Genomic DNA, 14102 nt, shown 5'->3' with positions numbered 1-14102 from the left:
TCTCACTAGTTGCTAAGTGTCTTACTAAATTGCTGAGGCTGGCTTTGAATTTGTGATCCTCCTACCTCAGCCTCCCAAGCCACTGGAATTATAGGTGTGTGCTACCACACCTGACAAAAAAAATTTTTAAAACTATATTTTAAGATTATTCCAATTTTATGCAAAAGAATTTTCTGTCCCTGCTTTCTATACAAAGCAAAACAAATTGATATTCCTACTTCCTAACTCACCCAGGACTTCCCAGACCTCTGGCCATCCACTCCAGGTTCCAGGGCACAGCAGCTATTCCTTTGTGATCCCATTGTGACCATGTCTGGCCTGATGTGACCAGACCTTTGCCTAGAGTAGAATTTTATAACGTAGATGATTTATACTTTGAGCTTCCTCATATAGCTTTGTCCTTAAATTATCATTTTGCTAATGTTTTCAGGGATGAACAAGAAGCAGAAGGTGTCAGCCAAGGACGAGCCAGCTTCGAGCAGTAAAAGCAGCAGTGCATCACAGGTGTTGTAGTGACTCAAGTGACTGCACACAATTAGTGAACCGTGGCCTCGTTAGCCAGCAAGACTTCCATAAATACTCAGGCTTATTAAGTCTACAAAAAATATTTTAAGTAATCATTATTCAAAAAGAATAAAATTCACCCAAAAATGTAATAAGTGAATTGCCTCTGTAAAATAGTTATTCGACAGATATTTATTGATCTCTCACTCTAATTCCAGAGACTTTCCTAGGCATTAGGGGACAGCAGTGACCCAAAACAGACAAATACTCTTGTCCTCTTGGATCTTGCATTCTACTGAGGGGATAATAACAAATTAAAAATATATTTATATAAATAGGATGATAGATACTATAGAAAAATAAATCAGGGAAAACGACATTTAATGTTGTGCTATAGAAGTGTGCATTTTATATGGAGGATCAGGAAAGATTCTCTGAGAAAGTGATATTTGAGTTCAGTCTTGTAGATGTTGAATGTAGGACTATGTGTCTTTCTGGGAAAAGAACATTCCAGTCAGAGAAAAGGGTAAGCACAAATCCCTTATTATTTCAGAGAAAGCAGTATATGCTACAAAAATTTTTAAATATCTTGAAGAATAATGTGATTTTAAATTAAAAGGAGTATAGCTAATCTAGTATTGGCAAGCAAAAGAGAAAACCCCAGATTTTCTATATAAGATGTTTTTGAAGCCTCTGTGGCTTAGTAAATGATGCTATAAAAATGAGTTGATTTTTAGATAGTTAGATGATCTGGAATGATTGATTGTATTGTTTGAAAAGATTGTGCAAATCTAATTTTGTTTACCTGGAAATAAAGATGCAAGACTTTAAAGCTTGAGTTCCAATTGTATGTTGTGAGACTACTGAACCCTGATTTTAGAACTGTTTTGGTTCAGTCATCTTGTGAGTAATAGTGATTATGTAGAGAAGAGAAATTGATAAACAAAAATAGCTGGGTATTAAGAGTGTACGGATATTGGTGCTAGTCTAGATAGGTCTTCTCCCCTGGACCCATCTTATGACTATTATTTTTTTTTCAATGATAAACAGTTTTTTCATTATGGTGACTGCCCCATTTTTACTCTAGTTTTTAAATTGTTTTGGAATTTAGTCACAGAAAAAAGGACAGCAATCCCAATTCCTGCAAAGCCGCAACTTAAAATGCATAGCCTTATGTGAAGGTAAGTGCCATAAGTTATTTCTTTATCTTATCTGAATTTAAGAATGCAAGTACATTTACTAAGTTCACTTGATGGAACAGAGAAAGCATTATTTCCTGTGACCATCTCAGAGAGCCCAGATGGAAAATGTGTACCATAGAGATTTTAAAGGTTAAAACCAAATTGCAACACTGGCAAGAATTCAGGCAGTGCTGTATTTTATTCCTGGCAGATATTTCAAAATGTTACTTGATCATAAAGATAAAATTAATGCTCATCCCCTTTGTTAATGTTTTACCTTCCTGTCTAAGTTGATGTTTTGATGGTGTGATGAAAATCTTGATAAATGAGCCAAACATTGAGAACCCAGTAGGTCTTTGAATTCCAACACTGAAGTTATTCTTTTAATTTGGGACTTAGGACAGAAAAACTTACAAGTAATTTGCAAGATCATGTAGTTTTCTTTGTTCTGCTCTAAAATTTGACTTTGGCTAACAATTTGTTTTCTTCTTCTTTAGTAGCCACTGTCAACTGTGTTTTAAGTTTTCAACTTGAGAGTTTCGTAGGGCATCAAGTTGCTCTCAGAGTAATTTTTATGTGAAAACCTGTTTGTTTTCAGTGATACCCAAATGAATGATTTTCTTCCTGTTACACCAGTTCTCATTCAGATCGTAAAGTTGTTACATGGCCTTTCATTGTTTTCACCACATTTCTTAAAAGCTAATTAGATTTAACACTTTTTTTATATGCCGAGTTGTATGTGATTTTTATTTTATTTTTTTAAATTATTTATTTTAACTAGGTATGTATGACAGCAGAATGCATTTTGATTCATTGTATACAATTTTAGCACAACTTTTCATTTCTCTGTACACGATGTAGCATCACACCATATGTGCCGTCATACGTGTACCTACGTTAATGATGTTTATCTCATTTCACCATTTCAAAGAGAAGGAATATAGTAATGTGGAAAAGACTAACATTCCTTTTAGAGTAAAATAATTCTTTAATTTTATCTTTCATTCACAGTGATCACCTCACCTGATCTGCACAAACATGGGGAAATATGGGTTGTCCCAAATACGGATCATGTCTGCACACGGTTCTTTTTTGTGTAAGTGAAAATGCTCAAATTTGTGTTACTGTCTTTTCACAAATGAGGTAATAGGTAATTGAACTTATCACCAACTTAATGCTTTTGTTTTATTTCATTAAGCATAATGAAAAAATGATTGTTGAAAACTTGTGGTTAGGGTTGGGGTTGTAGCTCAGCGGTAGAGTGCTCATCTTGCGCCTGTGAGACCCTGGGTTCAGTTCTCAGCACCACATAAAAATACATGAATAAAATAAAGGTGTCCAACTACAACTACAAAATAAATATTAAAAAAAAAGAAAACCTGTGGTTAAATACTTTAGAAAAACTGAAGAAAGATGGCTGTTAGCATAGCCCTGAAGTAAAGCACTGTCTCTTTAACCATCTCTGTGAACTTCATTAATAGATTAAAACATTTTTGAACTGTGAATGAAGAAGACAATGATGAAAATTTTCTAAGATTGATATTCCTTATCATACCAGCTGTCAATGCAGTGAATTATTATTTTGGGGTACAGTTGTTTCAAAAAAATTGCGTGAAAATACAAAACCATTACTTTTCATTCCTCCATAATAGATGCAATAGATTAGTCTAATTTTCACCCCACCCCTTGATGCCCAACCCTTTTTCCCTCTCTATTCCCACCTTATCTGTGAGCCTGGCACAGAAAGGATTTCAGGGAAGGGTTGAATATATTGCTTTTATACATTATGTTAGTTACTAAAAACTGAAAAGATGATCTGGTTTATTTTGTAAGCCATGTCACAGTGATAGCATCGAGATTGATTATTAATATACTGTATGTCCATGGTACCCTGTGCATTCAGCATTTGATCCATTAACTTGCTGACAGATTATTTACAATGAAACTTTTGTGAGTGACCTGCTTTTCTTTTGGATGCTATGAAAACCATAGATTTTCTCATTTACTGGCTATGATTTTTATCTTAAGGGCGAAGTAGCAGTGAGCATAGTGGAAAGAGCCCTCCCATTGATCTACACTTTTAATGAGAGCTTGACACAAATTAGTAAGATGAATTTACTCAACTGCATAACCTCTAAAATGAGAATAATATACCCACCTGTATCAGTCAGAAGCCCAATAGCAAAAGATGGCCCATGGAAAAACCCATAATTTTTATCATCCACTATTATTAGATTATTTGCAATGGTATGATTTTAAGGGAACATCAGGTCTAGTGTAGTAACTTGGGTCTAATTGCGCCAGAATCCTTAGACATCTTAGATCCAAAGGACAAAGATAGAAAGCAGACTTTCTGGGAATCCCCATCGTGCCATAGCTGAAGGACAATGATATGGATGCAGTCCATGCAGATCAACCTCCTGGGGCAGAAGGAACATAAAGCAGGATTCCAGAGGAGCCAAGGGCTACTGGGCAGATTGTCTGAGGATTAATTTAGAGCAGCACAGGACTCTGTTGAAAAACTCATTAAATATTTTTTTTCCTCTTCTCTCTTGGCTATCTTGGTTATAACCATAACCCATTGTTCAGAAGAGTGCCCTTCCAAAAGAAAACTATAATTGTAAAATTATTTCACTAAGTGATCTTGAGGATTTTGTTAGAAAAGTAACCCTCAGAGTCCTTTTCATTAATCTACTCCCTTTGTTTCTTAAAAATAGTTCAGATTTACTGAGCAGAACAAACAATCTTATATATGGAAGTAGGCGGACCATTTCCAATACTTTCTTGAAATTTTTTTGTTCAGAAAATACAACTATAGGGGCTGGGGTTGTGATCCTCAGTACCACATAAAAATAAATAAACAAAACAAAGATGGTGTGTCCACGTATAACTAAAAACAAAATGAAACACAACTATAGGGAAATGTGGCGCGATGCGGGGGCATTTATTGGAGAGAATTTCTGCACCAGTGAGGGTTAGGGAGAGAAAACATTTTGGCTACACTCAGACACTTTCCAAATAATACAAAGGAAAGAAAATATTTTAAGATAATTTTCATTGCTTTATGAACACAAATGATATTTCATTCTTTTTCTTTGCTCCCTCAGAGAAAAGAGACTCCTTAAGGAAAACTGATAAAATTCAGAACACATCAAAGGGAGAATCCTTTTTAATTACAACTCTGTTTCTTTCTTTGTAAGAAATATTATCACAGAGTTCTATTGGTGTTCCTCGTGAGTGGCAATGTCTGTGAAAAAATAAATTGATGAATGATCTGAATTATCAGGCAAACTCAATTTGAAAATTTTTATATTTTTATATTTTTATTTAATATTTTATATTATACCATCTCTGATGTTTGAAACTTTGTCTTATAGCTAGGATATAAGTCAGTCTGTTTCTGTTTAACTTATCGTAGGTGAAAATATTAAGTTAAAATAACTTCAGTGCTAATCTGATTTCCCAAAGACAAGGAGGTAATAAAATAGTCATTTAGTATCATAATCACATTCTTTCAAATGACTGAACAACACAGAATAAAGAAAAATTCTTGGAAAACGTTTGGGGAGTAGACTGGTGTATCAGAAAAAATGAAACCTCTCAGGGGAAAAAAAATAGGATAATGAGAAGTTTGAAAACATTTCACTGGTCAGTTCTGAAATGAACAAACTTAATTAAATATAACTGCTCCAGGCAAAATGAAATACTTCAGATGTTACAAACAGATCCCAGCCAAGTGTTAGCATCTAGAAATTGTCAGCAAAGCTTGATTGTGTTAATAACCTTGAGAAGCTTACCCAAGAGGATGTTACAAATGAAGTGTGTATATTGTGCTCTGCTCACTTATAACAAAAGTGAATGAGGAATGCTAGAGAACAGATGAGAACTTTATATTGAATTTGAGTAAAATAGTAAACCTGAGAAAAGATAGATTGATGATTTGGCCCAGCTTTCCACAACTGCCATGTGAACATGTCCTTTAGAGATGGAGATACTCTGTCCCTAAGCTATCTGCAGATCAAGCAAAGTTTCAGAACCACTAGGTTTCCTGCTTTTTTTTTTTTTTTTAATATGACAACCTATGTGTATAATATTTCACTCTTTGATTTAGAGCAGGTAGATCTACTAATGAATTTTTTCACATTTCAATTCTTAAACACATTTAGGGTATGTATCCTCTTCCTGTTTCTCAGAACATTTTAGGAAGTTCAGAAATTTAAGAATAGGAAGGGCCACATTAAATAGTCTGAGAAAAATTGTACTGAGCATTTTTTATTCCTTGAGTCAAGCAGATTTTAGTGCTAAATAAGTTTCAGGAACGTCTATACAAAATCTATTTTATCTTTACAGATGTAGTTCAAATACTCCTCTTTCACAAAACTCCTAGGCAAAAGTAGCCTGTCTTACTGATGTTTCTGTGACACATGGAAGCACTGCCATTTAAATTCCATTTATTTTTCAAAGAGTCCTTACTCTGTCTTCTGCATTTCTTGCAGCACATGACACAGTACCTCATGCATAGTTTCTGGTCAGTAAAATTTTAATGAATGAACGAAAATAATGGCAGTAAGGAAAGAAAATATTTTAAATTATGTATAGTTTTTATTTGGGGTCAAAACAAAGTTTGAAATGTATCTAAAGATGCAGATGAAATGTATAATGACCTTTAAGCAAAATAAAAGTGATTTTTGTTTATAAATTTACAAAAGGTAGACAGCCTTCAGCTGCATATACCATGGAGAGATGACTTGTTCATAACGTTAGAAGGCAAACCATTTAGTGGTTGCACAACAGGGCTGGGATGTGGCTCGGTGGTTAAGTGTCCTCCTCTCTCCTAGAAATACACCCATGTCTGCTCTTTTTTTTTTTTTTTTTTTTTTTGACAGTCTTTCATTTTCCATAATCTAAATCCTAGAGAAAGCTAGTCTGATTGTCTTGGTAAGACACTTTTATCAACCTACTATTGAGTCTTAAAGCCAGTCTGCCTCTTCTATCTCAGCTCAGAATATGAATAGCTTAGCTCTTGCCTTTGGTCCAGTCAATCTAAGCAACATGCTTTCAGAATCAATAAAATATACCTTTACACAGTCTACCACAATGATTCTATTTGAGCAACTCTAAATCATTTCATTAACATCTTTGGTTCTTAACAGAACATTTACTGTTGGATATCCTCAGAAAATATTTATAGTTGAGCTGTGTTCCAGATATTCATTCTGTGTATTACAGGAATGTTTCACTGTGGGGTGATATGATATATGTATGCTCAAAAGTCTTTACACACACATCTATAGAGAAAGTGCTGAGTATATCTAAAATAGCAAACTTGTCCAAAAATCTTGGAGTTTAGACTTGGTGCAAGTGGAATTATCACTTAAACTTGGTAACTGAGCAGTGGATTATGTAAAGAACTAAATTCTCATTGCTGGATGTCATTTATTTCATTTTTCTATGTTGTACTATCTCAGGAGAATTTAAGTATAGTACAGAAAAGACAGTGGAATGCATTAATCTTTGTGTAGCTGCCTGTGCCTGTTTGGAAGTAATTACTGCTTATCTAAACCTTCTGTCTTGAAACCATTTTTATACAGTAAAATTAATTGATTACCTATTTCACTCTCTATCACCATGAAAGTTTGAAAATTCACTCTTTGGAAATTCTTATTCCCCAAGTAAGTTTATTTTAGGAAAGATATTATCTAAAATGTAACCTTTTTTCCAAAGAATTTAGTGATTTCCGTCCTTTAGCATTCTATCTTCACTTTTATTACTAAGCTAAACTTAGCAGGCTTGCATTCTTATGTAAAATGCCAGCATAAATAATGTGTCACAGTCAGACTAAACAGAGCAAGTAATGAATGATAAGTAAAAAGCACAAATTGATTATAGCTGAATAATAATTAGAAAGGTGGGCATGGCAGAGAACAGTCGTAGAAAGTGAAGTGCATGTTGCTAATCAGAAAAGAAGGAAATCATTGTAGTAAGAGTGGATTAAGAAGTCTAGGATCTTAAGAAGTCCAGGATCTAAGGAACACCTTAGAATGGTATATTCTTTGCAGTGGGTTTCTTAACAACTCCTCTGGGAAATGCTTATAATTCTGAAGTCACAGGGGTTCCTCTTGCAGCTCAGATAGTACTTTTATGTGTGGATAAACACATTAAAATTAAAATGGAAGGAAAGGATGACATGGAATAATAGGTTGTTGTGTGTTTAGTCATGAGATAATAAATACAACTGGTAAATAACTGGTTCTTTTTTTTTTTATTCCCTTTTTTAATTCCTGTATCAGATAGAGTTTTTTTTATTAGTTGCTCATGAAACCATTTCAAATGCTGCCATCTTATGATATATTTGTATGTTTTTGTGTTTTCTGTTTTAGCTATGAAGATGGCCAAGTGGGAGATGCAAATATTAACACACAGGAAGGGGGCATTCACAAAGAGATCCTCCGAGTAATTGGTAATCAAACTGCTACTGGTTAAAGGACCACCATTTAATTAACATGATTTGAAAGCCTTCCTCGTGTTCAAAGCTGGATTTTGAACTGAAGAAGATGATAAAATAATTTGTTGTTATTATAAACAAAATTAACCCTTTGAATACTGATTTTTTTTCTTAGTATTTCTAAGTATCTTATTAAATACCTAAAATGGTATAAATTTATCAACTGTAGGGGTATGGAATTAGTAATAAAATTACAACAGCACGGAAACTGAAGTTTGGGTTGCATACACAATAAACAGATTGAAAAAACAGTTTTGTGCTGACATTTTTATATTAAATTCTTTAATTGGACATTTGGTATTATATACCGACATTTTAGGGTACCAAACTAGAATTGAGAACATTTTATAATGGCATCTAAATTATCAGATACTTTGCAATAAGTATAATGTTTGCACATTCTTATGTGCTATATAATTAGTTGATGAACATTTGAATATTTCAGTAGGGGTGTTGTCTATTATCCTATTTTTTCTTATTAAAAAAAACAGTTAGATCCTAGGAGCAGTATTTTGCCAAAAATATGCAACATACATATGTAGATTCACACATCAAGATGTGTGATTGTGCGTATGTGTGTGCATATTCACATATATGCATTATGACAATAGAGATGACATACGTAGCTTCACCTTTCTATCCTCATTCGATGAAGAGAATATTCAGTAAGCAGTAATTCTGAATAAACACCAAGATATGAGCCAAATTTACCACTATTCATTTATACATAGTATTTGCTGACAGTTTTCCTGTTGGTTTAAAGAAAGGTAACTTTGTTAAGTTCTAAAGTCATTTAAAATAATTTGGGCAACATCAATGCCCTATCAGACTAAGTCTATATTGAAATGATCACATGAAAGAATTCAGAATGAAAAGAAACGGTGTATACTTTTTATTTCCTATAATGGAACATTTTTAAAAATTTTATTTATACCACACCAGCATTTTTGTATTTGTTCATCTAATACCTCTGCTTATTTTTTTCATATTGAGAAAGACGACAAACTTTGAAGCTTCTTTTATATTAAAAGAATACAAATAAGTTTATAGAGAACAATAACACCAGCTCTCAGCATTTCCTTTTCCAGAGTCATGTGCTCATCCAAATCCTTTCTTTTGAGTCCTATTATTTTAAGTTTCAACTGACAGTGTTTATTTCCCTACATGATGTATTTGGGATCAGGCCATTCATGAAAGCAGTTTAATTAGTGAGTCTGCCTCCATTCAAACTCTGAATCAAGGCTCATATCTGATTTTAATTTATGTGGAGATAAAAAAATACCAATGTACAGTCATTTGCAAGTATAATGTGATAACTTCTGTGTTTATTCCCTTTGTCTGGCATAAAAGGTGAGAAAAAGGTCATACACCTTGAGAAGGGCTGCAGTTAAGGAAGTATTTACTAGTCTTTGTTTTTCTTATACTATAAGTAGTTGATAAGCCACTTATTTCTGCAAAAAAAAAACACACATAGTCTTATAGAGGTTGGGATCTTGATCATTTTGATAGTATTTACTTAAGATATTGTTTTGACTGGTGCCTCTGAACTCAGGAGCAGATTGAGAGATAATGTTAACATGGTAAGGCCAAGTTAGTGTTCTGTGATTTGAAGACTTTGGGGACAAGAGGACCACTTGCTTCTTTCTGCCAAGACTCCCCAAGTCTCCTGTATCATTCTAACTATATTTTAGAAACACTTTGAGGCAACAAAATTAGTTTTTTGTATTAATTTTGTTGGACATTCTATGCATGACATATATATGAAGATGTACTACCAGTATTTGGGAGTTGGGGTCTTAGAACCCCACCTGTTAGACTCCTAGGATCAGTGAAGCACCTCCAAATCTGCAGAGGACCTCCCACCTTCATATGAAAGCCATTCACCAAGTCAATTATGGCTTTACTTTACGGTTGAATGATCTGTAAGGAATACAGTGTCAGAATCAGACTGGAAGGTAACTTGGAGTAGTCAAGGGAGACATTCAGAGGAGGGAAAATGACATAATGAAAACCTCTACTGCCAGTTTAATAATAAAATAGATTCACATACCCAAGAGAGAAGAATAACTCTTAGTTCAGTGTCCACTAAATACAACAATAGGCATCATTTATGGAAATAAAATATAATGATCATTAATTGAGTTATATTTCAATACAGAAAGATTTTCTTTTCAAAAATTGTGACAGAACAAATACTTTAAGAGAGCTGATCTTTTAATTGACTTTGAAATTAGGAATACTATGATACACTGATGAAGATACTATCTTTATTTCTAAAGAATTTATTTTTTTAATACCATTAGTAAATGAATGGGTCCTTAAAATTCAAGATTTAAACACTATCATGCCAGTCACCTTCTTAAGATATTATCTGTTGACTTATTTGATGATTTTAAACATTCAATATTATATTTTAATCCTCGTTGGAAATCTGTGCACCCATGTTCTATAGTATTAGCTTACTTGTGGAACAGTTGCTACTAGATATTAACCAACCAAGCAAAGGGTATCATTCTCATTCTTGAAAGTAGAAGACCTTAATTTATTAGTTCTACTTTTTTCCTACGTTGCTGATTCTGTAAACATTTCACTATGAATAATTTGTCTTACTTCACTATATAAAAAGGGGAGGAAAATGATTCAGTATTTGAAAAAGGAGAAAATATTCAAATAATCTAGTGGTATGGAATGCATTATGTTGGAATAATTTTTATTTTTTAATAAATCTCAGTCAAATGTTAGGTTTTAAAGTTGTTTTTCAATTTAAAATTTAATTTTAATGCCACATCCTTCAAATTACTGCCAAATACTGTGTAGTATGAGAAACCAGTCCAAACATCTGAAAATGCTATGAATGTTTCTCATTGAAAACTAAAGCAATTAGAGAAGAAATTCCTCAATTGTTCTCACCTTTGCCAAAAGAAAACTTTCAATGCAAGTCTGTGAATCTTCAAATAAATGTTACTGGAAGAATTTACCAGTACTTTATATAATAAAAATATTTTTAAATTGTCTAGAGCATGGGGTTTCAGTATGTTTTGAAGAAAGACTCATTTCCTTGAGAAGGAGTCAGGATAGCTATCATCAGGGGGTAATGTAATATGCCATGATAGACCACACAACCTCAGACCACCTACCATCTAAAATAGAGGAATTATATGGTGGAATTAGAAGCACATTTAAAAACACCATAGTCTTGCTGAATTCTTCGTTACAGCACTACCTCAAGACAAATGATAGATCACTTGATGAGGTAAATTGGGTTTTCAGTGTAAGAATCAAATAAAACTTTACAAATAGTAGTCATCAAATAATTCAACAGGTAAGACTATGCTGGCCATAGATGTTGTCAGTTATTCCTTAGCTATGCTATACCAAGTATGTCAGTCACTAATGATAACATAGTTAATACTCTGAGTTGGTCAAAAGGGTTTTAAGTTGCAAAATTTGAAATTAATTAATTCCCTTTAAGATTGGTTGCCTACATGGGACTTTATGTCCATTCACCTAAAGCCACAAACAGTTGCCCACTCTAGAGTTCAAGAATTAAAAAACAACAACAACAAAAAAAAACTAACTGCTATGCCAGAATGGCAGACTGAATATTCTAGTATTTTGGCATTTAATGCCTGCTAAATTTTTGTCCAATTATATATAGATTTGATGTATATTATTACCCAGCAAATTTTTCTTGGGGGTTTTGTATACACTATAAAATATAGAATAAGTTTTTGTAGGTCAAAAGATTTTCAAGTAGTTTTTAGACAAAACATACCCATGAGTGTTGAAAAAGCTGTGTTGAAGAATAGATTACATTACACATTTACCAGCAAGTCAGTAAAAAAATAGTGCTTATTTACATAGTCTATATAATTTAATGTTCTAAAAATATTTTCTTCAATCTGCCCAATATTTAATGTATCATTTGAGGTTTGAAAAAAAATGCAGCCACTCCTTTATGTAAACATTAAGATATGCCTATGTTTCTTTAACTACATAACCTTCTTTAAAATAAATTTCTTGACTTTTGTGCACAAAATAGTATTGCAACCGCTATTTAGCCTTTGGTGCCTTAGAGTTATTATAAATATTTAATGGTATGTATATAATGTAAATACTGCCAAGAGATCACTAAGGCCAAATATTTTCTCTATTCACTTTTTATTGCACTTGCTTTCTATTGCTACTTAAGCCTCTTTTATCCAGCTTTGTAATAGTTCTAACATTGTAGCCAATGTAAATGTTTACTTTCAATAAATCTGAATTTGTTCAACAAATATGGTATATGTGGGCAGTATTTTGAAGCCTCGGGTAGGCCTTAGATACTACTTTGATGAATCTTGTTTCTGGGGACTACATATCAGAAGGTCTCAACAGACTCTAAGAAATGATGTCGCCCTTTTCACTTAAAAAAGGAAAATTTCCAATATTCCCCATAGAGAGTTGTAATAGATTTAATTAGTCATGAGAGTGCCAGTTTAATTTCAAAATCTGTCAGGAAGTATAGGATTGAAACAAAGGATTTTGTATATTTTGTATGTTTCTATTTATAACATCTCTGGGCATAATATCAAAAGGAGCATTTCAAGTGAACAGAAATGAATTTTGCAAGCTTTTCTGACCTGATTAGTAATTGGAAAATGATTTTCAAAGCACCACTTTTTTACAAATTGTATATCATTAACAGAATAAGACATCAGTCCGTAAATAAATACAGTTCTCTAACGACATTAATGGCAAATATTTGTGAGGAACTTACTTTATATTCCCATAAGAAATAAAGTAATTTTTACTCAGGATGTATTTACAGCACAAGTACTTTCAACAAGAAACTTCTATTTATTGAGCTGCTTTCAGTTACTTGTTGAGAATTTTGTATGCATTTTCACTCGTTGTAAGGACTTATTGTTAGATTTTGTGCTGCCTGTAAGCCTTCTGTCTGCTTGTGAAAATTAAGTAGATATGTTTGAAAATAATTTGAGGATCACACAAAGTCAGAGAAGCTGAGAGGAAAAGATAAACGCTATCCTAGCTAGGCCTGGGGCAGGACGGGTCATTCTCATCATGGTGTACCACTATACAGGGCCAATGACATTGCTGGACCTTCAAACACAAGGGACTCCCTACTCTTAGGACTAGAACAACGAAAGAAAGGAAGAGTGTGAGGTGTCAAGGAACAGGCTTAAAGACGCAGTGATCTTGCGTGAACCAATAAAACCTCTTAGATATTTGCATTTGTTAAAATGAAAACTGCACTCTCAATATAGTCTTGAGTTTTTAAGTAATGAGTAGTGTGTTAGTAATTTTCATTTGCTTCATGTTTTTTACAATTCAAACACATGCTCTGTAGTCAATACATTGACTATCTAGATGCATACTAGATTTTACTTGTTAATGTATTTCTAAAATAATTAAAATCAAGATGTTTTTGTTGTTGATAATTCATGTTAGAACTATTAAACATTTGATGTAAAATTATTTTATAACCAGGTCAGGAACATACGTGCTACAATTTTCAAAGCGAGATGCATATGAAACTCTTGGATTTTAAGTTAACCGACTTCATTTTTTCCCTACCATAACAAAACTTTTTAAGTGAAACCTTTTCCACTTCTACCCTACCAGAATGATTTGGAGGAAGTAATAGGGCAGGGTTACCCTTGAATGTTATAAACGACAACTTAATGAATAACAAATTCACCACTTTCTGTCATTTTTATTTTGTTGATTCTTGGCATTTTGTGTGTCTTTTTGATATCATGACTCAATCTTGCTACTGCAGGATCATATTCTCTGACACTTGCCTACGTTTTTTTCTCACAGAAGCTGATGAGTGTACAATTCTGAGCTCTTAATTAATTTACTTTTCCCACTTTTACTCCAACTCTTTAGTGACAACTGGCTGGACTGAT

The 14102-nt window shown here is 33.2% G+C and overlaps 1 protein-coding gene across 1 annotated transcript in view; it reads left to right on the top strand.

Moving 5' to 3' along the window:
- Positions 1-8441, top strand: part of Parp8 (poly(ADP-ribose) polymerase family member 8) — a 173275-nt gene extending 164834 nt beyond the window's left edge. Inside the window, exons 24-27 of the mRNA XM_076857302.2 lie at positions 431-504; positions 1616-1685; positions 2697-2781; positions 8066-8441. Coding sequence (XP_076713417.1) covers positions 431-504; positions 1616-1685; positions 2697-2781; positions 8066-8168 — 332 coding nt within the window. The 3' untranslated portion in view covers positions 8169-8441. The remainder of the gene's footprint in view (positions 1-430; positions 505-1615; positions 1686-2696; positions 2782-8065) is intronic.
- The last annotated feature ends 5661 nt before the right edge of the window (positions 8442-14102 follow it).

The sequence above is a fragment of the Callospermophilus lateralis genome, chromosome 5 (genome assembly GCF_048772815.1).
Source record: "Callospermophilus lateralis isolate mCalLat2 chromosome 5, mCalLat2.hap1, whole genome shotgun sequence".
Taxonomy (NCBI): domain Eukaryota; kingdom Metazoa; phylum Chordata; class Mammalia; order Rodentia; family Sciuridae; genus Callospermophilus; species Callospermophilus lateralis.
The sequence above is the reverse complement of the archived record's forward strand: the minus strand, read 5'-3'. Positions and strand labels throughout refer to the sequence as shown.